The sequence below is a fragment of the Mercurialis annua genome, linkage group LG4 (genome assembly GCF_937616625.2).
Source record: "Mercurialis annua linkage group LG4, ddMerAnnu1.2, whole genome shotgun sequence".
NCBI classification, from domain to species: Eukaryota; Viridiplantae; Streptophyta; class Magnoliopsida; order Malpighiales; family Euphorbiaceae; genus Mercurialis; species Mercurialis annua.
In genome coordinates this window covers 40,989,697-41,017,207 of record NC_065573.1, presented here as the reverse complement: position 1 = coordinate 41,017,207, position 27,511 = coordinate 40,989,697, and the positions used below count along the sequence as shown (strand labels likewise).

Here is a 27,511-nt window from a genome sequence, read left to right as displayed (position 1 = left end):
ACGTTAATTTAATTTTTCAGGGTACAATTGAAACACAAAAATGCAAAATAGGGTAAAATTGACAAATTTGCAACGTCAGGGTATGATTGAAAAGGGGCTAAAAGGTCGGGGTTTTTTAAGACATTAGGCCTAATATCTATTATGTCAGTTTTTTAATATAACAGCTCATTTAAGAATTTTATTAAAGCCTATTATTTTTTAAATCTAAATATTTACATCTTATATTAATTACAACCAAAAACTTTAATTTTTACAAAATTATGTCTAATATAAAAGCATTTTTTTTTTTTGCAATTGTAACCAAAACTTTGAGTTTCATTTTCAAATTCAAACATATACATATTTTATCAATTACGACCAAATATGAGAAAATTGTCTAACTTTTACAAAAAGTTTATATAAACGCCTGGTAACAATTGATAAAAAAATGAAAGGTTTTGGTATAAAAATAAAATTTAAAAATTTTCAAATTAGATATAATTTAAAAATTAAAATGTTATTGAAATATATTTTAATTTTAAAAATTAATTACTAAGGTTATTTGAATGCATTTTAATATTGTTATTTTAGTAGCTTACAAATTACAACGCTTTAATTTTTTGAAATTATTTATATTTTTAAAATTTTATCATACTTTAAATTATATAGAAATTTGATTCCGCGCAAATGCGCGGGGCTTACGACTAGTATTATATAATTGAGAGGACCAACGGAGGCCTCTCATTCATTCTCACCAAATACAGCTTTTTGGTAAGTTCCCACTTTTTTAAAAACATCTATTTAAATTTAATTTTTAAATGACTATTTAACTTACACTAAACTTCTTAATTTATATTAACACTTATTTAAATTTAATTCTTAAATGGCTATTTAACTTACACTTAAATTCTTAATTTATATAAATTGTTTCTTCATATTAATTAATTCATATAAATGTTTATCCGTCTGCCTTTCATTGTAGTTTCACTAAACAAAAAATCTTTTATTAGTTCTCATAAATGAAGATCAAAGAGTCTAAACTAATTAATGCTCCATCACTTTTGTTATATTGTTTACAGAGGTAAATTTTTTCTTTCAAGGTTTCATCTTTTTATTTCAATCAGATATTGAGTTTTTTTATAATATTCGTATCATATAAGTGTATTGAGTTTTGATTAACTTCTTTATTAACATATCATTTATTTATTTTCTTTATGTTGTTTCTTTTTTTCCATTGTTCTTTTCTATGAATGTTTCCATCGTTTTTTAGTGGGCACTGAATTAAAAATTTATCTAATTTGTTCCCAATTTAAAATGAATGTATTTAACTATATTTTGTATTCTTGAGATTTGAGATTTAATTTATAGGGATGGCTTTATAGTTTTGGTACATTGATTTTCTTTTGATGTGTATTTTCTGAATTATTTGATGAGCTTCGTTAATTTTCATGTCAAGAAGAAAATGAAATATGGAAAAAATTAGAAGTTTCATTGATTCTCACCAAATAAAGCATTTTTATTTTTTTATTTTTTTCAGAATATTTATTTTAATTAATTTAATTGTTTAAATGGTATTTACATATTTTTTTAATATATTTGGTATAATGGAATTGGATCTCAAGTTATACCATTAGAACTCTTCTTTCATGCTTTTCTAGACATGGGTAAATAATTAAAGTTAGATAAAATAAGCTTTTAATTAATGTTAGACAAAATAAGCTTTTAAATAGAATTGTTATCTGCCAATTAATAAAGGGAAGGTATAGTTTTTAGGAATACCATACTGAAATATTTTTATTGGCTTGTAATTTTTCCTTATTGACAATTAATGTCGAAAACCATACTTTGTGTAGCTATCCATTGAAGCAAATAAAGAACCGTGGAAATAAGATTTGTATGAGTTGTGCTGCAAAGTTTCATTGTTAGAGAAATTAGAGTTTAAATAGGTATTTTATTCAGATTGGTTAGAGAATAAATAGGTGTTCTATTACTAATAATATTATTCGGTTCAACTCTATTTGTGACCTTTTTTTATATGTGGGACTCTTTAATATCCATTAGTAAAAATATTTTAACAAAATAAGTGTTTTATTTAAAATAGGTTTTTATAAATTGTTCTTTAAGATAAATTGTTCATTCTTACTTCACCTGCAAACGTCCATATTTTTTTTTTTGATAATTGGGGAGGGGGAGCGCTTGTGGGAGGAATTGAACAAACGTCCATATTATAACAATTAAACCTATTTGATCTAAATATTATATCAATTAGAGTGTGCAATAATTGAAGTGAATAAACTTTTTTGAACATATTTTTTATATAATTAGTGCAAGTACTTTATAATCCGAAAAAGTCTTATAAAAGAAAGAATAAATTTGCAACCCTTTATTATTAAGCACATATTTTGTATTATATTTTATAATACAAATGGAATATAAATTAGAAAAAATGTATCATATATCAAATAAAAAAATTCATTGCTAGAATATTATAATATGTATTTATTTTATTATTTATTTTATTAGTTTGCAAATTATAATTTTTTACATTTTTCATATATTTTTTAAATAAATTAATATCTAAATTGAATACTAATTTAATTCCGTGTAAATGCGCAGGTTACGACTAGTTTGTAAATAGTTGATGGAATGAAAAATAAAATATGATAGATAAGGACATCTTAACTGTTTGCAGTGAAATCAATTAATTTGCAATGTAGTACTAAAATAATTGGAGGGCCTTAAGAATTAAGCATAAATAGAAGATACCCACATCACATGGTTGGTGGGTATGTGAGGCCTCATAATTTACCCAACTAAGTTGAACTTCATCTCAAGATATAAACCCTCAAATTTTCCATTTCAAGCCCTGAACTAATATTATATTGAGAAAATTACATTATATACCTCACTTTTTCTAAAACTATACATTAATGGCTAAAAGAAATTGCAAAAATCTCTTAATTTATTTTTAAAAAATTCATTTATATCTCCAAAAAAAAATTAAATCCCTTTTTTGGTGCCTCTACTGTTCCTTCGAAATTCGGACATACTAGTTAATCTCCTCATGAAACTACTCTCCCCACTCACAAAGTCTACTGCTAAACCAATCACCATTGCTCGTGACTATCCTTGTTTTAGATGATACAGTACATGGTATAGTCACGGTAATACATTTATAAACATGAGGGTATAAGTGTCAGTTTTGATATTTTAATCAAATGTCTATAATATTAAAAATCAACTTATAAAGTGAATATAAACTAAATATAATTCGAAAATATTAGTTGCTTATTATCAACCTAGTATAAACTTCAAATCTAACTCTTAATTATTTAACATTTATAACTAATTAATAAAAAAATCATATGTTTTTATTTTATTTTATCATACTCTAAGTGAAAATAGAATAAAATGACTTTAAAACTAACTTTAATTTATATTATGTGTTTAAGTAATTGTAAATTAATTTATTGTCAAATTTATATTTTAAATGTTCATTTATTAGTTTATCATGTGCTTAAATAACTATGAATCAACTCGTTATCAACTTTAAATTTTAAATATAAATTTATTTGTTTATCATGCGTTTAAATAACCTTAAATTAACTCATTATCAATTTTATATTTTAAATATATATTTATTAGTTTATCATGTGTTCAAATAACCGTGAACGTTTTAAAAACGGGACACGTTGATTGAATGAAATGTCTGTGCTACCTAGCTCGTTATTATGGAGCGAGACTTGTGCTGATTTCACTGAATTTACATAGCTTGAAACTCTTAATAAACTTAACTGTGGCATAAATAGGGGTGTGCATAGGGCAGTTAGATTCGGAAGTAAAAATATTAAAATTGATTGGTTATTGAAGAAATTAAAATCAAACTGAATTAGAAGATAAACTGTGGTTTTGTTTATTTTTCGGTTTAATCAAAATATAAGAATAATTTTAATAAAATGTTAATTGTAGAAACTAAATTAAATAAAATAAGAAAAAATATATTAATTTTAAAATTGAACTTTAATTATTCACAATTTCAAACTGAAACTACATTACAGAGTTGAAATTGAAGATTTTACTGTAGGAGTTAGGATTGAAGATATACGTACTAGCAGTAGATTATCTCCATTGTCCAAGAAGGATAGGGTGGAAGTATAAAAAATTAAACTATAAAATAAAGTGTAAAAGAAGAGGGACCAATTTGTTATTTGTAGTACTTCTAATCAAACAAAAAGTTTGTGTTAGAAGCTAATGAATTTAGTTTGAAATTGGTTGGGCTTATTGACTTGTTTTGGAGTATTGCCTTGCCGCTGATTTTGGATGAGCTATAAGGGATGATGCCCTTTCTAAATTATCCATGGATCATATGTTATGTTATGTAAGCAAGCAATTTGATTATTGTAAAAAGGCCGATGAACATGGAACAGTCTTGGGCTTCATCTCCATCCATATTCACCAAGTTAGTTGGACTAAGCCCAGCCCTAAGCCTAGTCATCTCACGTACTTTTACCCGAATTAAGGGTTATTTCACTATCAACAAATCAATTTTATAATTTTACAAAATATACAAATTCATATTCAATGGTCAGCGGTCAACTTTGATCAGCATAATTTTATTCTTCCAACAAAACTAACAAATTTTATTTATTTTTAATTGACATTTTCTTTCATTCTTAAAAATAATAATTATAAATAATAATAATAATGAACTGAACAGTTGCATGCATTATAAGAGTATCAATTGTTTTTCTGTTATTCTGGTTGGTATTATAGACTAAAGTTGGTTACAGTAATGACTTAATTATGAAGAGGCTAATATTTTTAATCATGCATAACTTCACTTTCTTTGGCTGTGCATGAAAAATAAAAGTCTGGGTTATATTCTGTTAAAATCGTGAGTTCACGTCCTCTCTTAAGTATTTTTTCCTTTTAAATAATAAAAGAAATTAATAATTTTTTCAAATCCGCGTTAACTACTATCATATACCAGTAAAACATAAAAAAAAAACAATTTTCCAGAACACAAAAAAATAACAAAAATTCAATCAAATGTGAACAAACAGAAAATATTTTTTTATGTTACATGCCTTGAGAGATCGGATTTGACTAAGAACATATTTGTATTTGGCTAACTAATTAATAAATCTCGTGAGCTTCACATGATATAATCTATTGTAGTATTGTACACATACAAGAAAAACAAGTATTTATTTTCAACAGTTTATTGTTCGAATTAAAATATTTATATTTACTAGCAAAGTCACATTTAACTATTAAAACATATGGTTTTTTACATCACCTAACAAAAGAAACACGCATGGTGCGTGACCTTATACATGTATATCCTTATATTTTTTTGTCAAATTGAAATAGTATATTCTTTATATTTTCTTCACTTTTAAATTTATTAGGTATGTATTTCTTTTTTCGAAAGGTTAAATTGTATTAAATGAAGTACAAAATAATTTCTCGATAATAACGAGTGACATATTGCAAAAATAAAATACGACTCTTACCAAAATGGTCAAATATAAATGTTTTTATATTACAGATTTTAAATTATAAATTTAGTTTTAAAAATAAAAAATTAAACTAAACATATTCTAATAATAGAAAAAAAAATTGCATATAATTTTTCTAAAGTATTCTTCAAAAAATTAAGAAGTGATAGTCCGTAAGTAAAAGATTTTTCATTGTTGTTTATAGTCTTATTGCCATTACCATAATTCGTTTCACAATATTAAAAAAAATCAATATTTTAGCTAAAAATAAAAATATTTTCCGATTGAAAATATTGTATGCCGAGTTATAAAATTCACAAAATTAAAAAATTAAAAAATTGAAAATTAAAAAATATTAAATGTACATTAAGTAATAAGTTAATTTTTTTCTTCTTATATTAAAAGAAAATGTTTTAAAACCGTCAAATTTATGTTAATTCAAACAATATAAACACTCGATATCGATAAATATTTAGGAATGTACAGTATAAATCGATAGTCAAAGACCTGTGTTGAACGCATTGTGTGACCAAAAAAAAAGACTAAAAAAGAATGATAAGTATGTTATGGTGAATAGTCATAATTAGTCAACCAAAACAAATACAGAAGAAGCTTCATTACTCCTTACTTTTCTAGTGACATGAAATTTAGGACAAGTCTTTGGATCTAGGTGGACAACTACTTTTTCTTGTTATTACCATTAACAACACCAGTAAAACTAAAAAGTTAATTAAAATGTTATGTTAAAATAATGAAAGAGGATTATTGTTTTACTGTTTGAATTGTGAGATGAGCGAACAAAATAAAGGAAATGAAACAAAACAACCTTTGAATTGATGTCCCAACAAAAGGGTTTGTATTACAATCTCAAATAACCACAAAATTTGTTACCTTTTCGATTCGTACCGACACTAACACCGAGGAGGCCATTGCGCCTCTCAATTTTAATATTTGTTTGTACCTTTTTTTTTAATTTTTAATTTTGTTTGCCTCCTCAACTGGATACTTCTTCTCCTCAGATGTGCGCTTTGGTTTCTGGGTTTTGATTTTTACACATAATTTCACGCTAATCCAGGTTGGTACTAATCTGTTACTCTGTCTTTTTTACTTTTGTTTTTTATTTTCTCACTTGCAACCAATCTCTTTTTATTTCTGTGTTTAAATTTTTTTAATTAATCAATCAGTTTCTTATCTACTTTTGGATATTGATTTGTATGTTTCATTAGATAAGGATTATGATTTTATTTTTATTTTCATTTTTAGACCTTAGAGATGCTAACTGTTCAATTTCAGATCTAGGCTTGAGAATTTTTGTGTTGAATTGTTTCCTTTTTAAATGATTCAGGATTTTGATGGGATTATATTATATATAAGAATAGTGATTTAAAATGGGGAGTTATAGTGAGGAAGAACAAGAAGTAAGATTTTTTGACAGTCGTGAGGAGAATTCTTCAGTTTCTGATTTGGGGTCAAGTTTTAATGAGGATTGCAGTTCTACTGTTGAATTTGATTATAGTTTTTCAAGTGATTCACACTATGATATGTGGACTAAGTTGCCGGAAAGTGTTGATGATCGACGGAATAGGTTTCTGAAGTGGATAAATTCAGATTTGGATCGGAATTCTATCCCTAGGGAGGAGTCAACTGATGAGTCCTCCACTAATACTCAACTGGGCATTGATAGATTGAGGGATACTACTGGAACAGTGCTGAGGACATCGGGTTCTAGAGACGGTCTTTTGTCGACTGATTCTCCAATGTCTTCTTCTCCATCATTTGAAACTCGGGAATCGTTTGAAAATGGTTCAGTGGATGATAACTCTGTGTATATTATTAGAAATTTGGATGATGGAACAGAATTTGTTGTGGATGAAGTTGATCAAGATGGGATGCTAAGTAGATTGCGTAAATTGGGCTCGAATCAATCTCTTAGTTTTGAAGAATTTCAGAGGATTATTGGGATTTCTCCTTTGATTCAGCGTCTTTCGAAAACATTTATTAGTGAAGCAGGAGATATGATGGAAGTGAAAAAGAAAGCAAAGAGGAGTTGGTTAAAAAGATTAGGAAAACTGGACCATTCTACACGAATGGCTGATAAACATGGGGTTCCGGCTGCGAAAAATAACGATCATGAATCTTCTGCAGCGCCAAAGATGCAAAGAGTTAAAGTTCATACATCTAAAAAACGCTCCAAGGAGTTGTCTTCTCTTTATACTGGACAGGAGTTTCTTGCACACAATGGATCAATTTTGACTATGAAATTTAGTCCCGATGGTCATTATTTGGCAACTGGTGGCGAAGACGGTGTTGTTCGTGTGTGGAAGGTGATTGAGGATGATAGAGTGGACCAGTTTCGCATCCAAGACAATGATACGTCATGTGTGTATTTTACAATGAATCACCTTTCTGAAATTGCTTCTCTTGATGTGGATAAAATGAAAATTGATAAGACAAAAAAGCACATATCATCAGACTCGACCTGTGTCATATTTCCACCCAATACTTTTAGGGTAATGGAGAAGCCTTTGCATGAGTTCCATGGGCACAGTGGTGAAGTTTTGGATCTCTCGTGGTCTAAGAAAAGGGTTAGTTTCTGCTGGAAATAAACTGAATCTATGGTTGTGCTTCTAATACACATAAACTCTCCTCAACTTGTAGAAGTCTAACTTATTCATATGTCGTCTCTCAATGCTGCAGTTTTTGCTATCATCCTCTATTGATAAGACGGTTCGTCTTTGGCAAGTGGGATGCGACAGATGTCTAAGAGTGTTTTCTCATAATAATTATGGTGTGTACTTTCTGAACAAGTTTATAAAATTGTTTTGGTTATTCTTTATTCAATTTGATTTTTGTTGTTTAGACTAATGGTTGAATCTTCCATTATCATTGCAGTGACTTGTGTGGACTTCAATCCTGTCGATGATAACTATTTCATCAGTGGTTCGGTTGATGGAAAAGTTCGCATCTGGGAAGTGATTCGTTGTTTGGTTGTTGATTATACTGTTTTAAGGGAAATAGTTACCGCAGTATGTTATCGTCCTTGTGGAAAGGTAGGAAGAGGTCTTTTTGTACAAATCTGGGTATAGAAAACCTTCTGTTAGATTAATTTATCAAGGTTAAAGTTTTTCACCCTTGGCTCTTGCAGGGAGGAATAGTGGGCACAATGACTGGAAATTGCATCTTTTACGATATCATCGGTATGGTTTATATGATATAAAGCAAAATTTCATTGCTTAATAGTAACCACAAAACTTGCAGACTGGTAGATTTAGAAATTGGAGTTATGTCGCTAAGCAGTTATGCTTTTTGTATAATTTTTGAGGGACATTCTTTTGTAGATTTTGTTATGTATTAGTAGATTGGTTTTCATTTTCGGGTTCCTATATTTGCATACACATCTGTCTGGCTGAATTTTCTCTTATCATTGTTTCTTATTGCGCAGATAATAATTTACGACTGGATGGTCAAATATCCTTGCAGGGGAAAAAGAAGTTGACAGGCAAAAGGATTACTGGCTTTAAGGTGGTCGAGTTTTTCCTCTTTTAACGAGTTTCATCGAGATTGCTAATGTATTTATAATATAAAGCCTTATCCATGATTTTATCTTTCAGTTCTTGCCAAGTGATCCAACCAAAGTAGTCGTCACTTCTGCTGATTCACTAATACGTGTACTCTCCGGCATGGATGTTGTTTGCAAATTTAGAGGTCAGTATTTTATTCTTAACTTGATATATTACGTTTTTTTCTGATCCATTTTCATGATCATGCAAGAAGTTAGCTCATTAATTATCAGTATCGGATTCTAACTGTTTTTCGATATCAGCATCTAGTAGCATCGGTACTGCAGCAAACCAAATGTTTGCATCCTTTACCTGTGACGGGAAACATGTTGTCTCAACAAGCGAAGATTCTAATGTACATGTCTGGAACTACAGCGGCCAAGAAAAGAATCCTCGAGTAAAGAAAATTCATTCTCACGAACACTTCACATCTCAAAATGCATCTATCGCTATACCTTGGCCTGGTATGGAAGCCTTACCAGGACCACTTGTCTCTCCGACATCTACTAGAGATAAATTGTTCGGGGAGCTGAACGACAAAATGCATCCGTCTTCTCCAGATTGTTTCTCTCTCACTCGCGGGTTATTGCTTGATTCACTGACAAGAGGATCCGCAACTTGGCCTGAAGAAAAGCTTCCCGAGTCAAGCGCGGTTGCTGTCTCATCTACAAAGTGTAAAGAGTTCAAGTTTCTGAAGAGCGCATGCAATAGTATCTTTAGTTCTCCTCACCTCTGGGGTCTTGTTGTCGTAACAGCCGGCTGGGATGGACGAATTAGAACGTACCTGAATTACGGGTTACCGCTTCGTCTTTGAACAGAAAGGTAAGTATTTTTGCTATACAGAGCTCAGGGAAGTACATATAACATATATGATAAATGAGTCTTCAAAATTAAGTGTATTATAGTTGGATTGACTCAATATTGGTATATTTATTTATAATCTGGGTGTCACAATTTTTACTGGATTATATTACACATGTTAATCAAATGATTCTTTGATCTGTTATAGTTAGTCATCTTGGCACTGAGCATTAAAATTTGAGTTCAGCCATACTATTTCTTGCTCTTTAAGGCAGGGTTTTGAGGCCACAGAAACTCAAGTGAATGATGATGATGATGTCACCAATATTTTTATGTTGTTTGTCTTGTCAATAATAATAGTTTGAAGGTTAAAGAGCCAAAATTAATTATTTTATCCTTTTCTAAATATTTGTTGGGCCAGTTTGCAGGTGCTTGATGTGGTACTTTTAGAAACAATCAAGTCCCACCATTAATATTTTTTGCTCAAATTACAGGTTCTTCAATTGCATCGCTCCACTTGTCGTTTCCTGTGTATCTGCAATAAATTTAGCAGCTTCTTTAATGCATTTGCTGGAATTAAAATTCTAGTTGACTTGCATTATGAGCTTTAAAATGAAGAAACTTCACTACTAATATCCAAACTCTCCGGTATGGTATATAACATGTCAATTAAGAGAATAATTAAATTATAATTTACAAAGTTAAAGTATATCCTCTTCAAATGAGTTTGACATGGCAGTTGATATATATATATATATATATATATATATATATATATATATATATATATATATATATAACTTTTTTAAAACCTTATTAAACCAACTAAAATTTAATTTCAAGCTATAAATCATAATCAGATTGGAAATTCTCAAGTTTGGGAAATTTGTTAGAATGGCTTGCATCTCAAAAACCATTTTAAAGAATCACAGGTTAAGTGGATTCTTGTAATTTCAATTTAGTGGCTCATTAATTAGCTCAGCAGTGTAATTATATAGTATATACTATAAAAAAGATTAGCTCAGCAGTGTAAACGTTCCAATCTTTTGCTAATTAAGCCACTAATGTAATACTGTTTATTGCCTTAATCATAAATTGTAATTTCAGTTTATGTTCATATTTCTATCTAATTTGATTAAATTTCATTCAAGTTTATGAAGTTTAAATATGTTTATATTTTTAGAGTTAAAAATGATTACTCTCATCTCATTATTGTTTTAGGTTTAAATTTTTTAATTTTTCAAACAGGCCGGATTGGAACTCTAAACCAAAACCTTTGGGTTCCACTTTTGTTGGGATCTTTTTTTTTTTTGTCAAAAGCTAAAATTTCTATTAATAATAACGAAAATTACATAAATGAACGGATTTTCAACAAGTTGAAAAACGATTTTAAAATAGTGATGAGAGCTGTAAATACAGCATTACATACAGTTATTGATAAGGACTTTACAAACCACTAAATGGGTCACCCAATATATTTATAGATCCAATATTGAAATACGATCTTGAAACCGCTTTATCCTTAAAACTTCAAGCATTTCAAGTGTCATCTTCAACATGAATTCAAAAAGTAGATCTAGTAAGAAGCAAGCACAATATCAAAGACCATCTTCCAATTTTTAGATCTACAAGGATATAGATCTAAATCTCGTAAACTAAAAATTCTTGAACGATCTAAAATATCGGATCAAAACTTTGTGAAAACCTTAAAAATTTATTCAATCAAAATAAAATCCAAACAACCAAACACCTTAAAATAAAATTTATTGAACCAAGAAAAGTAGATCTATAAGTAATAGTGTTGTGGGCGGAGAGAAGATGGTTTTCCGGTTAACCGGAAAAATCATCTTCTCCCACCCTTAAAGAAGAAGATGAAGATGAAAAGGAGTATTTTAGAGTGAAGGGAGAGCAATTTTTTTAGGGAGAATTTTTTTTTTTGAATTGATAGTTTCGAACTAAAACTGATGGTTTATGAACCGTGACCAGTAAGGTGGAACCACCATGTGATGTATGGCTAGTAAAGTTTTAATAAAGAAATGAGAAAGAGGTGGACCAGGTCTCTTAACTTACAATTCAAGATCAAATAATTTACTTTTAGTCATTTTGATCATTTAAGGACAATATTCTTAATTTTTAAGTCAATTAAGGACAATATTCTCAAAATTTTTAAGTCAATTAAAGACAATACTCTCATATTATAGATCCGTTAAGGATAAAATTGAGTCATCCAGTCCCTGAACTTGTTTATATTATATAATTTTGTCCTTAATCGACCAAAAAATAAAAATACTGTCCTTAATTTATTAAAATGGTCGAAAACTTCAAAAATCGGATTGACCTTTTATTAAAAAAAATCAAATAGATATTCACTTAATTGACACATCAATCCAATTTATGCAAAGTTATATTCTTTCGCTTATCGTACAAATAATAAATCATTGAGTTGAGAAGTGGTAAAAACTTGTTACTCATAAAAGCAAATACTAATACTACTTCAAACTTTCACGATTTCAAAATTCAAGCTACTAATTATCCAAATGCTCAAAAACATTATGTTAATTGTAAAAATAATGTTTGTTATTAAAGGCAATAGATGTCAGACAGAGTTCTAAAAAAAGAATTCACGTAGTAGACTGTGAATGGTAATAAAAGTAGTAAAAATTGGTAAAATAATTATTATCGTCTCTCATTAACAAGCAAATTGAAAATGGCAATGGACATATGGACCATAGGCACCCAAGTAAATTGTATAAAATGCTTTTACTTTTTTTAAGCAAACCCCACTTTTCCTTAACTAATTACTTGTTCCTGCACTTCTGCCCCACCCAAGTTTCTCCCTTTTCCCCTTTTCTCACACAAAAATAGTAAAAATATATTAAAGGATTAATTATACTAATTTTTTTTTTAATAAATTTTAGCGTATTTAAAATTTACAACACCAACTTTAAACTTGATAATGCAAACACGAATTATAAAAAAAATTACAATTCAAAACACCGAATAATGTTTTGATTAAAAAATGTTTATGTGATGGAAGAATAGCATATTTTCTGATGTACTGGTTAACATTTATCGAAAAATCGCCCAGTATTTAAAATTACAAAAAAAATAGTTTGTGTGTAACATTGTCAATATCACAATGCATATTTATGTATCAATCAACATTTATGTAGCATAAAAGAGCAAATCAAAAATATAACTTAACTGCATATTCAAAATATATAATTAAAATGAAAATAGTTCCGTGCTGGCTTAATAGTCGGAGCAATACTTGAACTAGGTTCATGTAAGTATTTTTTCACTATAAAAAAGTCTCGGAATTCGAATTTTCAAATTTGTATAATGAACGATATTATGAAATTGTGAGTTATATTTCGTGTGGGAAAGTTGTAGCTATAATTTGGAACTTTATGATCAAAAGGGAATCAAAAATTAGGAGTATAATCTTAAATTGGACGTACCTTATCATGGGTATATAAGAGAAAGAAGCTGTATTTAGAGTTGGCACATTTGTTCTCTATGCTTTAATTTTGTTAAGTGTATATAATTAATATACTGCTAAATATCAAAACTCCAAATTATATGTTAAGATGGGAAGAACTCCATGCTGTTCTAAGGTGGGTTTGCATAGAGGTCCATGGACTGCTCGAGAAGATAAAATTCTTATCAACTACATTCGTGCACATGGTGAAGGCCATTGGAGATCTCTACCTAAGAAAGCTGGTAATTAATCTTCTTATTTCCAGTCAATTTTCGGTACATTTTTCTGTAACAATTCGAGTCAATTTTTGATGCATTTTTTGTAAAAATTTGAGTCAATTTTTATCCGAGTCAATTTTTGATACATATTTCTTTAAAAATTTGAGTCAATTTCGATACATTTTCTCCAAAAGTTCGTATCATTTTTTGGTTCATATTTTAAAAAAAACTTGAGTCAATTTGTTGCTACATTTCTCTTTGAAATTTGATGTGCATGGAAAGGGCTGCTTAGATGTGGAAAGAGCTGCAGACTGCGATGGATGAACTATCTCCGGCCAGATATAAAGCGAGGGAACATCACTTCCGACGAAGAAGACCTAATCATCCGCCTTCATACACTTCTCGGTAATCGTTGGTCCCTCATTGCTGGAAGATTGCCGGGCCGAACGGACAATGAAATCAAGAACTACTGGAACTCCCATCTCAGCAAAAGGCTCAACAACAAGAACACTTCATCAGCAACTTATAATAAAGAGAAATGTTCAGTTACTTGTGAGCCAAGAAACAACACTAGTATCTCTAAACTTAACAAGATGAAGGGTAAAAATCCAGAAAATGCAAATCATGAAGAGAATTATACAAAGACCAAGATTCATCTTCCAAAGGCAGTTAGGGTTTCTTCAGCTGTCTCAGTTAGCTTGAACAGCAAGGAAAGTGGATCATCAGGGTTTGATGAGGCAGAGGTTCAAAATCTTCCATGGGAATGGTCTGGTTTAGAGATAAGTGAACCCAATGATGATCAAAATGTTGTATATGGGTATGTGTCTTCATGCCAAAACGACATAGAAACAAATGAGAACATGTTGGATGAGATATTTGAAGAATATGAACAGCTTCTACAAACAGATACTGATGCTGAGTTGGACTGCTTTATTGATTCACTATTGGTTTGAGTTTTTTTATATTTTAAGAAATTAAAGGAACAGAGCACTAATGCAATGGAATAATGTTGTTGCTTCCTTTTGTTTAGATTTCCCATTGCTTGTACCTTTAAGGGAAGAGTAATAAAATCACAAGAATAATCCTGAAAGATATCTTTCTACCATATTTAATTGAAGTTTAATTTTAGAACAAATTTCAAACGTTCACGTCGCTCTTATCCAGTTCGTCCCAATTGATTGAATAGCGTGTGCCTAATTTCATATGACCTTCATACTGTCAAAAAATCATGCCAACATGGCAAAGCCTAAATGATCAAAAAATTTAAACGTTTTCTACTTTTTGCAATTCAAACCAGCGCAATAAAATATTTACATTTTTAGTCCAATTTCTAAACCATATAGATTCTACGTCAATATAGTTTATTTGTCATAATGAAGACCACGTGGGACCGGACACACATTATTAAATAGACTGGGATGAATTGACTGAAATCGTTTCAAACTTTTGAAATTGAATTAAAATTGTGAAGTTCTAAAGCTCTGATAAAAATTGTAATAAGTTGGAAAGGTTTGAATTTTCTCATTCATTAAGCCCTTATTTAAAGCTTATACAATCGTTTGGTCGTATATGAGAAAAAGTTGAGTTAAAATATAATGGAGAGGCCAAATTAGACAAAATCTATAGAAATAGAACAGAAGTAGTGTTTGTTTATAAATGTAAACATCATAGGTTTCTATCAATAAAATACGATCACCCAACGAGAGTTCTGTACTTTTGTGTTTGTTTCTGTGTTATGAATTTGGAATTAAAGTTATCAGCGAATTGATTCTGACATATTATCCAAACTAAGAGGATTTTAAAAAAAAATTCTCTGATAGCCCAAAAATAAGAAAACATCCTTTGGAACCTGACTTCGAAATTTTGAATTGTCACTTCCAGTACTGAGAAATTGATCCCTAACATAGATACCACCTTCATTTTTTTATTTTTTTTGAAAAACAACTTTGAATTAAGAGGAAGCTGATAAATCAGCCAAGACAAATTGAAAAAGCTCTATAATTACCCATTTTCTTCTTATTTTCCCTTGAAAAAATGTACTTTGTTGACAAACAGGCTCTCTTTCTATGGAGAGAAACACTAAAATATATAAATAACAATAATAAAACAGAGAAGCAAAAAAATGAAAGAATACAATTGGCATTTCAAATTACTACAATTTCAACTTAATTTACATTAGAGCTTACAAAGGAAATGTACACCTTATTTTGCTTCAAATGGCCACAAGTCGCCCCACATAGATCTCTTGGCCTGATAATGCAATGCAGGATTGTTGCTCCGAGTAACAACTACACGTTCGAATAAGCCCTCTGAGCTGTTCTGATTTACTGGTCGACACACATCCATTGTGATTTGCTTGCCTCTCCGAACAGGTGAGAAAATTATCCTTCCCCAACCTCCCCCGAGATCAGCATGAGCTCTTTCTTCTTGCTCTTCTTCATCCTCTTCATCATTATCATCATCAATGTCCGTCTCAATGGCATCAGAATCATAGTGACGTGCATCCACTTCCTCGTATGGGATAATACCGGCTTCATTTTGCTCAACTAGGTCTTCTTCTGACAAGGTAAACAGCAAATTGTGGAGATGTATTTGAATTAGAATTCAGAATTCATAGTCACCCATGTAATAATTTTTGCCAATATCGTGGTGCAAAAAAGTGTGTTCATTCTGAGGTTTCGAGAACAAAATTGCTAAATGTACCGTAATCAATTTCAAGATCTTCAGGTTTTCTGTCAGCACGCTGCTGCTTTAGAGTCTCAAATGTTATTCCATCTAGAGGCCAGGATGACCTATACAAATAAGTCATTGTCATAGTGGAAGTTGGAACATTTACTTAGTAAAAATTATAGATAAGACGGCACTTGCATCCTTTAAGAACCATATTTTAATTAAAGTTTCTCCTAAAAAATAGAATTCACAAATATCAACAGAGGACAAAGAATACCAACCGAGGTCGTTGTCCTCGTCTGAACACCACAAAGGAAAATTTCTCATCTTCAAAACCACGTAGAGCCTTGCCCTTGGGTCGCTGATAATCAGTAATAAAAATAGCAGCAGTATCAATTACAAATTTACACTAAACTCTCAAAAGAATGATGCAACTAATAGCCTATACATATAAAGAATAGACCTTGAATTAAAATGGAACTGCACATTTATTTTCAACAGCTACCCACTGTCACATTGCATAGACTGTCAACATCTCTAAAAAATCTACACAACAACCTTATATAGAAGATTTCTAATCAACGAACCTTATATGCAAGTTGTGATGATGTCCTCTGCAAGCGTTGAGCAAAATGACAATATTTTCCAGATTTCTGCAATGGACAACGCCCATCATGTGCACACTGCACAAAGACTTCTGTTAGGGAAATACTAAGAGAAAGGAGATGAACCACCATAGAAGTTGATCGATATTTGATCTCAAAATACGGAATATGAAAGAGGAAAGGACATTATTCTCACAGGAGCAACTATAAATGCGCTGCTTTTGACAGATACCAAATCTTTACAAGCTTCACCCTTCTGGACTTTAGACTTGCGGTGTTTCTGAATTTTCACAAACGAACACATATGCATGCAAGAATAAGATACTAGAAACCAGGAAAAATTGTTATACACAGGTTAATGTGTATAACACAAAATCTATCTAAGATAAGTGGATAGATATCAAAAGGAAAGAACCCACTCTTTCCTCCATCCATAATATGTGAGATCGCATCTGAGAAATAATATTTGATCCATGTGGTGTTCCTGGTTCAACTAAAACCTGCTCAACATTTAAGATTGAGGAAAAATTAAGGCAAAAAAATCATAAGTTATGTGATTACGAAGAGTAAGTGTCCTCCTATATCTCAACAACATAACATAAACAATAAATCCTCAGCAAGTTTGCATATTCTGATTGAGACATAAAATCATTGCCAATCAAGAAACTTACCAAAACATCCTCTGTGAGATTCCAAAGCTGGCGAACTGTAGTAATCCGATCCTTCAGAGATGGTATCTCCCCAAGCACATAGGACTTCACAGCAGTGTCAATTTTTTATGAATAGTTAGTAACAAAAAGGTAAAATAAGTTTCTACCAGTGCAGAGTGACCCTAAACGATAAACTTCAAGAAGGTTTACAATTGCATCAACAAGGATAAAACTTACAGCAATTACAAGGTCATGCTTCTTCTCAGACTTGCTGACATTCTTACTTAAAGCTTGAATGCTATCATAGCCATGAATAAGTGGCAAGCCCTTCAGACCTTAAAAGAATTAGAACACGTTAGTCTCCCTGCTTTGCTAAATTGTGCATTTCTCCAAGGTAACCAAAGAAGTCCCATAAAAACATACACTTGTGATATTCATTTTTTCATAAATTTGAAGCCCACAGGCCATCATCCACGTGAGCCAACAGACAGAGCATACCAAAGACATTTTAAACATAACAAAAAGACAATCAGCAATTACCTTGTATAAGGCTTCTACCTGCCCGCTGCATCGAGTGGGATGGCTCCACTAAGTTAACATTCTTCACTGACTTAGGCCACACTTGTCTCGTCGCCCTATGACAACATATTCAAAAATAGCATCAACAACAAAAAATTCACCACTGCGACTATCTCTATATCTCATCATGCACTTACCAGAAAGCTGATCCAGTTCCAGCACCAAAATCCAATACTTTAGTTGGAGAAAAATCAGGCAATCTCCTTCTGACCTGTTTAATTCAAATTATTAAAATGACTAAAAAACCTCAAAATTAAATTAAATTTAACATCAAAGTAGGAGAGCAAATGAGAAAAAAATACTTCAGTAAGAACTCTGTAGCAAGCAGAGAAAACAGCAGGCATTCGTGAGGCAACGTAAGCAACAGTCTCATCATCAGTGTATTTAAAGCCAATATCACCGTAACTACTTTTAACTTTCCACCGTTTAGATCGCTCCTCCGTGAACTTCAACGGATCATCAACGAGCTCTCTTGATGTTGTCTCCGTTAACATCAGATTAACGTCCTTTATTGTACTAAATGATTCTGATAATCTTAACACCTTTCTCTTCATGTGTGGCTCTTGTTGCTCTAAAAATTAAACCCTAATTCTAGTTAAAATTACAAACACGAGCTCATAAATAGAAATGAAATTGAAAAAGTACCTCTGAGGTATTTTTTTATTGCCCGACGGAGAGTTACCGGAACGACGAGGCATCCTTCAGATTGTTTGGCGGCAGAGCGGAGGGTTTCTGGAGTCAGAATTTTCTGAGTGGCCATTTCTGATTGATTGCTAAGTTTAGGGGGTTTTAGGAAGTTTCAGGGTTTTAGGAGCGAGTAAGAGAGCGTCGTTGTTTCTCATACTGAACGTCGCTAATAGTTGGTCATCTTAGTTTTTGTTCTTTGGGCTCCAATTTAGTCCAAGAAGAACTGTATTATGGGCTTCAGGGTTTTAGCTGGCCCAGGTTTTATTTTGAGAAGGTTTGAACATAAATACTGTCGGCCTTTTTAAGAAGGGTTGATGATACCAAGAATCATTTGAGGTTTTTAAAAAAATATAAATACAGTCGACCCTCTAATAGTTAATATTTTATAAATTAATAATTCTAATAATTAATAGAAAATTGAGAGAACCAACTTCGTTCCACGTCAGATAATTAATAATTCTATTATTTAATAATTGATAAAATTCAAAATATATTCTACATGAATATTAATTATTAGAGAGATTTTTTTATAGAAATATATAACAATTGATGACTTATTTGAGGCAATACTAACCTTAATTCATAAAGTGAAAGTTAAAATACCATCAAATTATGATTTTTTTTATTCTTTTGAGAAATTTTAAAAGAAATTATCAGATAAACAAATTAAAGTAAGTAAGTATCTCTAGTATAAAAAATATTAAAATATGAATCCACCATGTGTATTAATTATCAGAGGGTCGATTGTATAATAAAATATGGATGATTTTATTTTTAAAGAAATACCCGCTTGAAATTTTTTATAAAAATACTATAAAGAAATGAAAACAATAGTAATCATAGTTAATCCTAATGCCTTACTCCGACCATCTAAAATTGAGAAAAACACTTTTTAAGTAAACAATTTTACATAGAAATACTATACATTCTTTAAAAAAAAATCCAGTGAGATATTAAATTAAATAAAAAAAATTGATTTAGGAGTAAAATAAGATGCCTTTAAAAATTAGCTCAGCTTACAATATGATGGGATTTAAATTTTAAAGCAGTCCAAATGTGAAGAAAGATTAAACTCGCTGTAAATGTGAGAACATAAACCCAAAGCTTCAAAGCTATAAAAGAGAGTCGTACGAATGCATCATTAATTTTGTTGGAGTATTTTTGTAATCGAATATGGAAAGAAATGATAATAGTTCATTTTAAGGCATACACTGCATGTGCATGCGAAGCATTATGTATCAAAAATGGTCCTTGGTGCATTCCCTCAATGCCTGGGTCCGGAGAAATTAGATGCATGATAGCATTCATCGCCCACAACCAGTCAATTTCTCAAAAACAGAAAAATGGCATTATTTAAGCAGGAACTAGGGCTACTCATTCTGACTGCTCTTAAACAGAGCTGCTGTAAAACTGTCATTATTCATGACCACACCTTTAAGATAACTACTGCCACGATAATTGCTTTAGTTGATTAAAAAGATATTATGTAATTTAGTTGTTAAAAAATTGTTTTTCTAAATTGTCAAAATACTAATAGACGTAGAGTTGAATTTTTTCTTTCCTTAAAGGATATATGTTTCCCTCCAACCCCCAATCTCCTGGCGCATGTTAGTATGGTCCCATATCGTCCTCCAAGATACTCTTCAAAAATCAACCACCACATGCTTTAAACCCACCCCATGTTCTTATTGCTCACTTCTTATTTCTTTTCTTTTAATCTTCATTTGACTAACTTAATCCTTGATTATGGACTCTTCCTGCCTTCATCAGCTCTTGAATCAAATCTTAAACTTGTTATTTTTATATGTTGACACCTAACCCAAATTAATGATACCAATATTCAAATGCATGCTCTTGTAGGGCACTTCCTAGCACTTTCATTTAGCATTACCTCTATTTCATTATAATCATTGTACAATTATATATAACAAAGCCAATCTAAACATATCATTAGCAACAAATTATATAATTAAGCCAACTAATTAGAAATTAGCAACAAACTAAATAGCCAGTACATTTAAAGCATTATATATATCACATATTAACATATTCTAAGCTGTATACAATTGTATATTATGCTAAATATCTTTCGTTTCTGAATATACTTGATTTGTTTTTCATGTCTTTTTCCTTCCTAATAATTATTAACCCTTTTTAGGCACCATATTCAGGGGCAATGAGTGGGTCAAAAACTGCTTTTGGGTCTCTAGAGACCATGATTTCAGAGGCGGACCATAATCTTGAAGCTTCGTTTGAGCTGGATCCCAGTTTCGACGCTGAAGATTCATTGCAGTCCGCAAAATACTTTCCACTAACATTCACCACTCTCGGACTAGTAGCCACATAGCAGGTTGTAGCAGCAGCCTGTGCACATACACCACCATCAGTTATGCCGTCTCAAAATATCACGATAATTGATTTTAAAAGTCATTTTGATCATCGAACTTTAATTTGTTTTAATTCGGTGGTTAAATTTTAATTTCATTTCAAGAACAATGATTTTTTTGTCACTAACATGCAAATATCAAGTTGATTTTTAGCTAGTTGTGTGTTTACATAAAATAATAAGATATAAATTATTATAAACAATCAAACACCAATTGTCATACATACATAATTTAATTTTAAACAAAAAAATCTCTTCGTTAAAATAAAATTAAAATTTAGTCTCTAAAAGAGACAAATTAAAGTTTCATAAGTCCAGTGATTATCGGAACCAATCATCCCGAAACATCAAGATCGAACTCAGTTTTTATTACCTGGGGAATTGTCTTCAAGAGCTTTGATGCCATGAAAAACACCAAATCTGCATGTATAAATTACAATTAAACATAAAATAAATCAATATTTACTGAAGACAGTGACTCCTGTAATTAAGTTAATTTACCTGTGATTAGGCCTTCTCGTTCCCTGGTGAGTCTGGTTCGTACGATTCCTGGATGCACACAATTGACTGTCACGTTGGCTTCCATTTGCTGCATTAATTTAAATTCAATACAATCAAATCATGAACACAAAAATAGATATAAAAAGAAAACAACAAATTTCGTTTTTTTTCTTAGCAGCATAAAATTATTAAAATAATACTCCTAAATCATGATTTAATATATTATATAATACCTTCAGTCTCTGAGCAAGTTCCTTTGTATGCAAAACGTTAGCGAGTTTGGAGAGAGCATAAGCACGTGTGGCATCGTAATGACTGGAGAGAGAAATCAAACAAACCAAACGACAACAAATTTCAGACGAGAAAAAAAAATTAACAGGTCAAATCAAAGATGAAATTTAATACTACTACTAATTAGTTAATTAATTACCATTTGTTTCGGGATATTTCTCCGAGATATCGGATCATATCGCCGGAAAACCATCCATGAATACTAGACGAAACGTTTAATATCCTTCCTTGGATGCCCGTTTCTTTTGCCGTTTCTATCATGCTCTTCAGTAACAGCTTTGTTAACAGAAAATGACCTGAAATCAATTCATTTGATGAAGAAATTAACAATCAGTAAATTGATTAAAAAGATTTAAAAAAAGTAGCGTTAATTTTTGCTTGATTTAATTGATTACCGAGATAATTAGTAGCAAAGGTCATTTCTATTCCATCTTCTGATATTGCATGCTGATGTGCAAATTTTCCTGCGTTGTTTCTGATTTTAAAAAAAATAAAATCAATCAGTTTTTTTTGTATTTTCTAGGCATCCAAACAGAAAAATATTACACGTAAATGCTAGCTTACATGAGAAGATTGAGAGGCAGATTAAGAGACTCAAACTCAGCAACAAAGTTTTTCACGGAGTTAAGAGAGCTAAGATCAAGAGCCATGACGATGATTTTAGAGTCAGGAAACTCTGATATTATACGCGATTTAGCATCCTCCGCCGCTTTCATGTTCCGTGCCGGTAGCACAAGCCTCGCTCCTTGCTTCGCCAGCACTCTCGCCGTCTCCGCGCCTATTCCTGAAGTAGCACCTGAAAAAAAAAACACATCAGACACTGCCACATCAAAAAAAAAAACTATATACGCATGTAGCTGATGATCAGCTTACCCGTGATAATTGCGGTGGTGGAACGGAGATCGCAACCGTGGATTACTTGTTCGGCGGTTGATTTAGAGCCGAAGCCACTCGAACCGGCTGAGCCGATGAGGTACTTTACAGTTTCCAGCATTTTAAATATATTTCTATGATACTGATTTTGCTAGTTTTTAGAAAGCAATTGAAAAACAACTGAACTTGACTAGTAATTTGGTTGACTAGAAACGGAATCAAATTTTAGAAGTTTGACTTTTGCAGCTATTTAAGAGCAGTAGATCAATAGTGATCAGTGACTGTGTATGCTTAGTGTCAGGTTTCGCAGCCTACGCCGCTTTGCATTTACTCGATAAACTCAAATAATACAGAGAAATGGAAATGAAAGAGAGAGAGAGTGGGTTTATTGTAATTTTGTTAGTGGGAAAAGCAAAGAGAAAAAGGAGTGGGATTTTATAATGGTAGAAATAGAAGATGGAGAATCTGAACTGGAGGATTATACATTTGTCATTTGCATGATTGGGGGTTTATTAGTACATTTTAATATAAACTTAATCATTAGGAGAAGGATTAGCTTTTATTTATATGGGGAAGATGACAAACAAGAGTTGGATTTTAAAATGGAAAAGAAAATCGGGAATTGATCGGCGTTTTTGGGTAAGGAGTGGTACAGGTTTACTTGGGATTGAATGAGGGTGTTTTTTTAAACATAAATAAACAGTCAAATTTTGCCTTTATGAGGTTTTCTTTCTCATGTGCCCTTCGTTGGGGAGTGACACAATGTGACGCTCTCAATGTTCCGGTTTGTGGTTGCAACCTACAAAAATATAGCAATGTTGGAAAGAAAATAAATTTATACTACAACAAACGACAGTTATATGATAAATTTAAGAAAAATCCTTCTTTTGGTGCAAGAAATTTTAGAAAATATATAATTACTCTTAATAACTTCAAATAGAATAAGTGGTTTGAACTTTGAATAATTATCCACTATATAATAAGAAAAAAATTAAAAATTAAAAACAATATATAAAATTTTATTTTATTTTTTAAAATTATGAAAATGACAAAGTGAACAATTATTTTTGAGCAGATGAATATTATGGACGAAAAATTTCTTTAAAATAATTAATATTATAAGCCATACTACTTATTTAAATTTTAACATTATAATAGTAATTTAATATTTATATATTGAGATGTCATACATAGCATGTGAAAATATATTAGTAGAATGATAAAAAGGAATAATCAATAAATCTATATAAATACATTTCTATTAACGAGTTAAATTATGAGCCACGAGCCAAGCACGTATAACCAACACAAACAATTATAGTAATTATTATTTTTTGTCCCAAATTGATATGCATAATTTTTATCTTTTGTGCTTAGATTAATTAATTAATTATCATATATATCTTGTTAATTATAGTATAATACAATAAAGAACTACTAACTAAGAATACAAATTACTAGTATATTTAATAAGATGATATTATATCTTTTAATAGATTAATATAATATTAAAATTTATGTTAAATTAACTTCAATTTAGAATGGAAATAGAATGTCCAACAAAAATTTCAGATGAATTACTTGAGCAAATGATTACTGAATATTTTATTTTATATTTACAACTCTATGATGGTTGATTAAAAAACTACTAGTAATTCATAAAATCTTTATTAATGAAAAGGAAAAATTATGAAGCATCAAATGGGGTGATTGGTGGCAAGGGGGAGACGGCGAGTGGTTGGGAATGAGTCGGCGATTAATTAAAAGGAAAGAAAGAAGATAGGCACGAGGGTAGAGGTGGCAGAGTGAGTATCGTCAAAGAGGAATCGCACGTGAGGCTTTACAAATCGGTCAATCCTACGGCCTCGAATCTGGCATTTACTCGGAATGTAAAATTGCCTGGTCAATCATTCTTATTCAAATCTTACTACTCTACATATAAGTAACATTTTATCTATATCTATATCTATATATTATATAATTGAGAGGACCAACGGAAGCTCCTCATTGATTCTCACCAAATAGAGCATTCTCATGAGTTCCCAGTTCTTTTAAACTACTTATTTAAATTTATTTATTATTTATATAGATTTGTTATTTGTTGAGGATAATTAAATTTAATCATATCTTAAAAAAAAAAAAATTTAATCATAAGATTTATTTATAAGTTTCCATTTTTTTACAAATACTCAATTTTTAATTACTATTGCAATCTTAATGAGTTTGTAATTGAGGTAAATTCATCCACCTATAAAATCATATTTATCTCCGTTCTCTTTTTATCTCACCTTTTTTTATATGTTGCTGATTTTTTAGACGTCCATATATGTATTACTAATTGATCTTAGTTTATTGTGCAGGCATTAATGTTGCTTAGAGATTATGGGAGAGTATAAATTCTCCTAATTAATTGAGGTGCTGCAAATAGTGAGATTTTCAACCGTTACATATTTCCTTCTACAAAAAAGATAGTAAGTTTTCTTTTTTTAATTTTATTTTTCTTGATGTGGGTTGTAAAACTGCTATGATTTATTGATTACTTAGGTTATATGACAAGATTAATTAACATTTGATGAATTTTACTATATTTTGATTATTGATTAATGTGTTTATATATAGTTGGAAATTTATTTGTATTGGGTGTTTATATTCAGTAATAATTATTTTAATTGACTGTTATAGCTCTGCTAAAAAATTAATTGTTATAGCTTAATTGAAGGTATAAACTCTTTTCGATTTTTCGTTGTTTCAACAGAAAATGAAATTGATTTTTATGTATTATGATGGGCATGCAGCTGTGTGGAGATAATAGAGAACAGAGAATCTCATATATCTAAAAAATGCAACAAAGTTTGCGATTTCTTTTATCAGAATACATGCTTTGAGATTTGTTATCTTAGATTTTTTTAGAAAGTTAACTTAAATTTTAAAGTGACACATAAAAAATTTAACCGGATCCTAAAACATATTGGCACCAAAATCAAATATCCATAATTAATACAGTAAATAATATTTATGAAAAAGATATACAATAATAATAACAATAAATTTTCATAAATACAAAACAAAATAAAATTATTTATTTGAAATTATTACATATTAAAAATTATAATTAAATGTTAAATTGAGTTATCAAACATTTCAACTCTAAAATAGATTTTACATAGAAAAAAATCTTATTTTTTTTATCTAAATAATACAAGGACCACATGACACAATAAACTATTTATTTCAATCTTGAATATTTTATTACTTTGTATTTTTGTAACTAAATTTTGATATACATTTTTTGTTAATGAAAAAAATACACAATTATAATATTAATTTTCATAAACAAACTAAAATTATTTATTGAAATTTGTTAAATATTGGAAAATTATTATATACCGATTTGTTTGAAGTTGAGTGTTAAATGAAATTATCAAACATCTTCAACTCACATAAAATATTTTACATAAAAAAAATATCTTATATTTAATCTAAAACAATTAATACATGAACCATATGATATAATGAATTATTTATTTGAATCTTTAGTTCTTTTACCTTATTTTGTATTTTTTCATTTCAATTGTACCCTAAAGCATAAAATTGATCTTTTTTTTATTTGGGAAAAATTCTCTAAATTGACCCTTTTTGCATTAGATTAACTTTTTATATTAAATTGACCATTTTTAAAATAAATTATTGAACTTTTGTCAAATAAAAAAAGGTTAATTTTATGCTTTACGGTACAATTGAAATAAAAAAATGCAAACTGGGGTAAAATTGACAACTTTTCAACGTCAGTGTATGATTGAAAGAGGATGAAAGGTCGGGATTTTTTAAGAAATTAAGCCATTTGTAAATTATGATATTTTAATATTTATTTGTATTAATTTCTAAAATAAATTAGTTTTTTAATTAAATATTAGTTTGATTCGCACAAATGTGCGGGCTTACGTCTAGTTTTCATTAATCTTAACCACTTTCTGTTAACTATGTTGAAACATTAACGATAGTCATTATCACGCCAACAAAAATAGTCATATTATTGGTGTTACATCAGTAAAAAATGAACGATATTTCAACCAATGAGCTAGAAATCGAATGATACACACTCTAAAATAATTTTTAAAATTATGCGATCAAATCTTTTTATAGGTGTCAAAAATTTCTCTTTTCAAGAGATATTATAGGGAGATTTGAATTGTAAATTGACTCGAAATCAGCCCGATTCTGACCAAAATAGATTAAATTTAAACTAAAATCCACTGGCTCGAAACTGAAAGAATGTCACTTTAGAATCGATTTAACATTTTTTGAAATCTAAATTATTGGCTTTGATTTAACATTTCATCAAATGTTTTCGGTTGATTTTGTTTCTAAATTGGCAGTTGCAACTCCAAATTAGATATTTTAAAAAATATATTTAAAATTATCTACTATATATGTATATATAGTCAATTATTCATACATTATATTTTATTATTTATAATATATCATATTATAAATATATATAATATTATTTAATATATATATATATAAGATTATTTCTTTATGTTTGATATATCTTACCATATATATTATATAAATATAATTAATTATCAAAATATAGTCTTTCTTTTATATATTAACCATAAATTTGTATTTCTATTTATAGTGTATTTGATTACATCCTGCTATGTATAAAAGATTAATTACTAAAATGTAATATTCATTTTATATATTAATCATAAATGTTTTTCCA

The 27,511-nt window shown here is 29.9% G+C and overlaps 4 protein-coding genes across 7 annotated transcripts; 2 read left to right on the top strand and 2 right to left on the bottom strand.

The window, feature by feature from the left end:
• The first annotated feature begins 6,241 nt into the window (after positions 1-6,241).
• LOC126677730 (uncharacterized) lies at positions 6,242-10,958 on the top strand. Of its 3 annotated transcripts, none has more exons than XM_050372493.2 (9): positions 6,242-6,555; positions 6,826-8,065; positions 8,178-8,268; positions 8,373-8,530; positions 8,626-8,677; positions 8,923-9,002; positions 9,092-9,185; positions 9,304-9,862; positions 10,336-10,958. In XM_050372493.2, exons 2-8 carry the CDS (start codon positions 6,869-6,871, stop codon positions 9,852-9,854), a joined length of 2,223 nt encoding a protein of 740 aa, XP_050228450.1. In that variant the 5' UTR covers positions 6,242-6,555; positions 6,826-6,868; the 3' UTR covers positions 9,855-9,862; positions 10,336-10,958. The 3 variants fall into 3 exon arrangements, with proteins under 3 accessions (XP_050228450.1, XP_050228449.1, XP_050228451.1); XM_050372494.2 differs by lacking the exon at positions 10,336-10,958 and having other exon boundaries at positions 6,269-6,332; positions 6,500-6,555; positions 9,304-10,046; XM_050372492.2 differs by lacking the exon at positions 10,336-10,958 and having other exon boundaries at positions 6,243-6,555; positions 9,304-10,046.
• Positions 10,959-13,424: 2,466 nt separating this feature from the next.
• Positions 13,425-14,608, top strand: LOC126678116 (myb-related protein 308-like). The gene is made up of 2 exons (XM_050372997.2): positions 13,425-13,564; positions 13,823-14,608. The coding sequence occupies exons 1-2, from the start codon at positions 13,432-13,434 to the stop codon at positions 14,491-14,493; spliced, it is 804 nt and encodes a 267-aa protein (XP_050228954.1). The 5' UTR covers positions 13,425-13,431; the 3' UTR covers positions 14,494-14,608.
• A 1,055-nt stretch (positions 14,609-15,663) lies between these two features.
• Positions 15,664-18,888, bottom strand: LOC126679510 (uncharacterized). Of its 2 annotated transcripts, none has more exons than XM_050374557.2 (12): positions 18,690-18,888; positions 18,347-18,615; positions 18,182-18,255; positions 18,006-18,100; positions 17,703-17,800; positions 17,487-17,570; positions 17,235-17,315; positions 17,012-17,095; positions 16,798-16,893; positions 16,492-16,571; positions 16,244-16,332; positions 15,664-16,095 (listed from the first exon to the last, which is right to left on the bottom strand). In XM_050374557.2, the coding sequence occupies exons 1-12, from the start codon at positions 18,802-18,804 to the stop codon at positions 15,743-15,745; spliced, it is 1,518 nt and encodes a 505-aa protein (XP_050230514.1). In that variant the 5' UTR covers positions 18,805-18,888; the 3' UTR covers positions 15,664-15,742. The 2 variants fall into 2 exon arrangements, with proteins under 2 accessions (XP_050230514.1, XP_050230513.1); XM_050374556.1 differs by having other exon boundaries at positions 15,664-16,098; positions 18,690-18,887.
• Positions 18,889-20,720: 1,832 nt separating this feature from the next.
• On the bottom strand, positions 20,721-23,309 carry LOC126679258 (short-chain dehydrogenase TIC 32 A, chloroplastic-like). Its single transcript, XM_050374246.2, has 8 exons — positions 22,783-23,309; positions 22,474-22,705; positions 22,305-22,384; positions 22,049-22,205; positions 21,852-21,933; positions 21,619-21,706; positions 21,491-21,537; positions 20,721-21,095 (listed from the first exon to the last, which is right to left on the bottom strand). Exons 1-8 carry the CDS (start codon positions 22,901-22,903, stop codon positions 20,886-20,888), a joined length of 1,017 nt encoding a protein of 338 aa, XP_050230203.1. The 5' UTR covers positions 22,904-23,309; the 3' UTR covers positions 20,721-20,885.
• Positions 23,310-27,511: the final 4,202 nt, after the last annotated feature.

What these genes read in the sequence shown, in the direction of transcription:
- LOC126677730 (XM_050372493.2), top strand. Translation starts at nt 6,869, where the DNA reads ATGGGGAGTTATAGTGAGGAAGAACAAGAAGTAAGATTTTTTGACAGT. An exon ending in TCTCGTGGTCTAAGAAAAGG is followed by an intron (nt 8,066 to 8,177) that starts GTTAGTTTCTGC and finishes TCAATGCTGCAG; the next exon opens with TTTTTGCTATCATCCTCTAT. An exon ending in CATCTTTTACGATATCATCG is followed by an intron (nt 8,678 to 8,922) that starts GTATGGTTTATA and finishes CTTATTGCGCAG; the next exon opens with ATAATAATTTACGACTGGAT.
- LOC126679258 (XM_050374246.2), bottom strand. Translation starts at nt 22,903, where the DNA reads ATGCTGGAAACTGTAAAGTACCTCATCGGCTCAGCCGGTTCGAGTGGC. An exon ending in CTGCCTCTCAATCTTCTCAT is followed by an intron (nt 22,385 to 22,473) that starts GTAAGCTAGCAT and finishes TTTTAAAATCAG; the next exon opens with AAACAACGCAGGAAAATTTG. An exon ending in GAAATATCCCGAAACAAATG is followed by an intron (nt 21,934 to 22,048) that starts GTAATTAATTAA and finishes TTCTCTCTCCAG; the next exon opens with TCATTACGATGCCACACGTG.
- LOC126678116 (XM_050372997.2), top strand. Translation starts at nt 13,432, where the DNA reads ATGGGAAGAACTCCATGCTGTTCTAAGGTGGGTTTGCATAGAGGTCCA. An exon ending in ATCTCTACCTAAGAAAGCTG is followed by an intron (nt 13,565 to 13,822) that starts GTAATTAATCTT and finishes GTGCATGGAAAG; the next exon opens with GGCTGCTTAGATGTGGAAAG.
- LOC126679510 (XM_050374556.1), bottom strand. Translation starts at nt 18,804, where the DNA reads ATGGCCACTCAGAAAATTCTGACTCCAGAAACCCTCCGCTCTGCCGCC. An exon ending in GGAACTGGATCAGCTTTCTG is followed by an intron (nt 18,101 to 18,181) that starts GTAAGTGCATGA and finishes ATGTTGTCATAG; the next exon opens with GGCGACGAGACAAGTGTGGC. An exon ending in AGATCTTGAAATTGATTACG is followed by an intron (nt 16,099 to 16,243) that starts GTACATTTAGCA and finishes TTACCTTGTCAG; the next exon opens with AAGAAGACCTAGTTGAGCAA.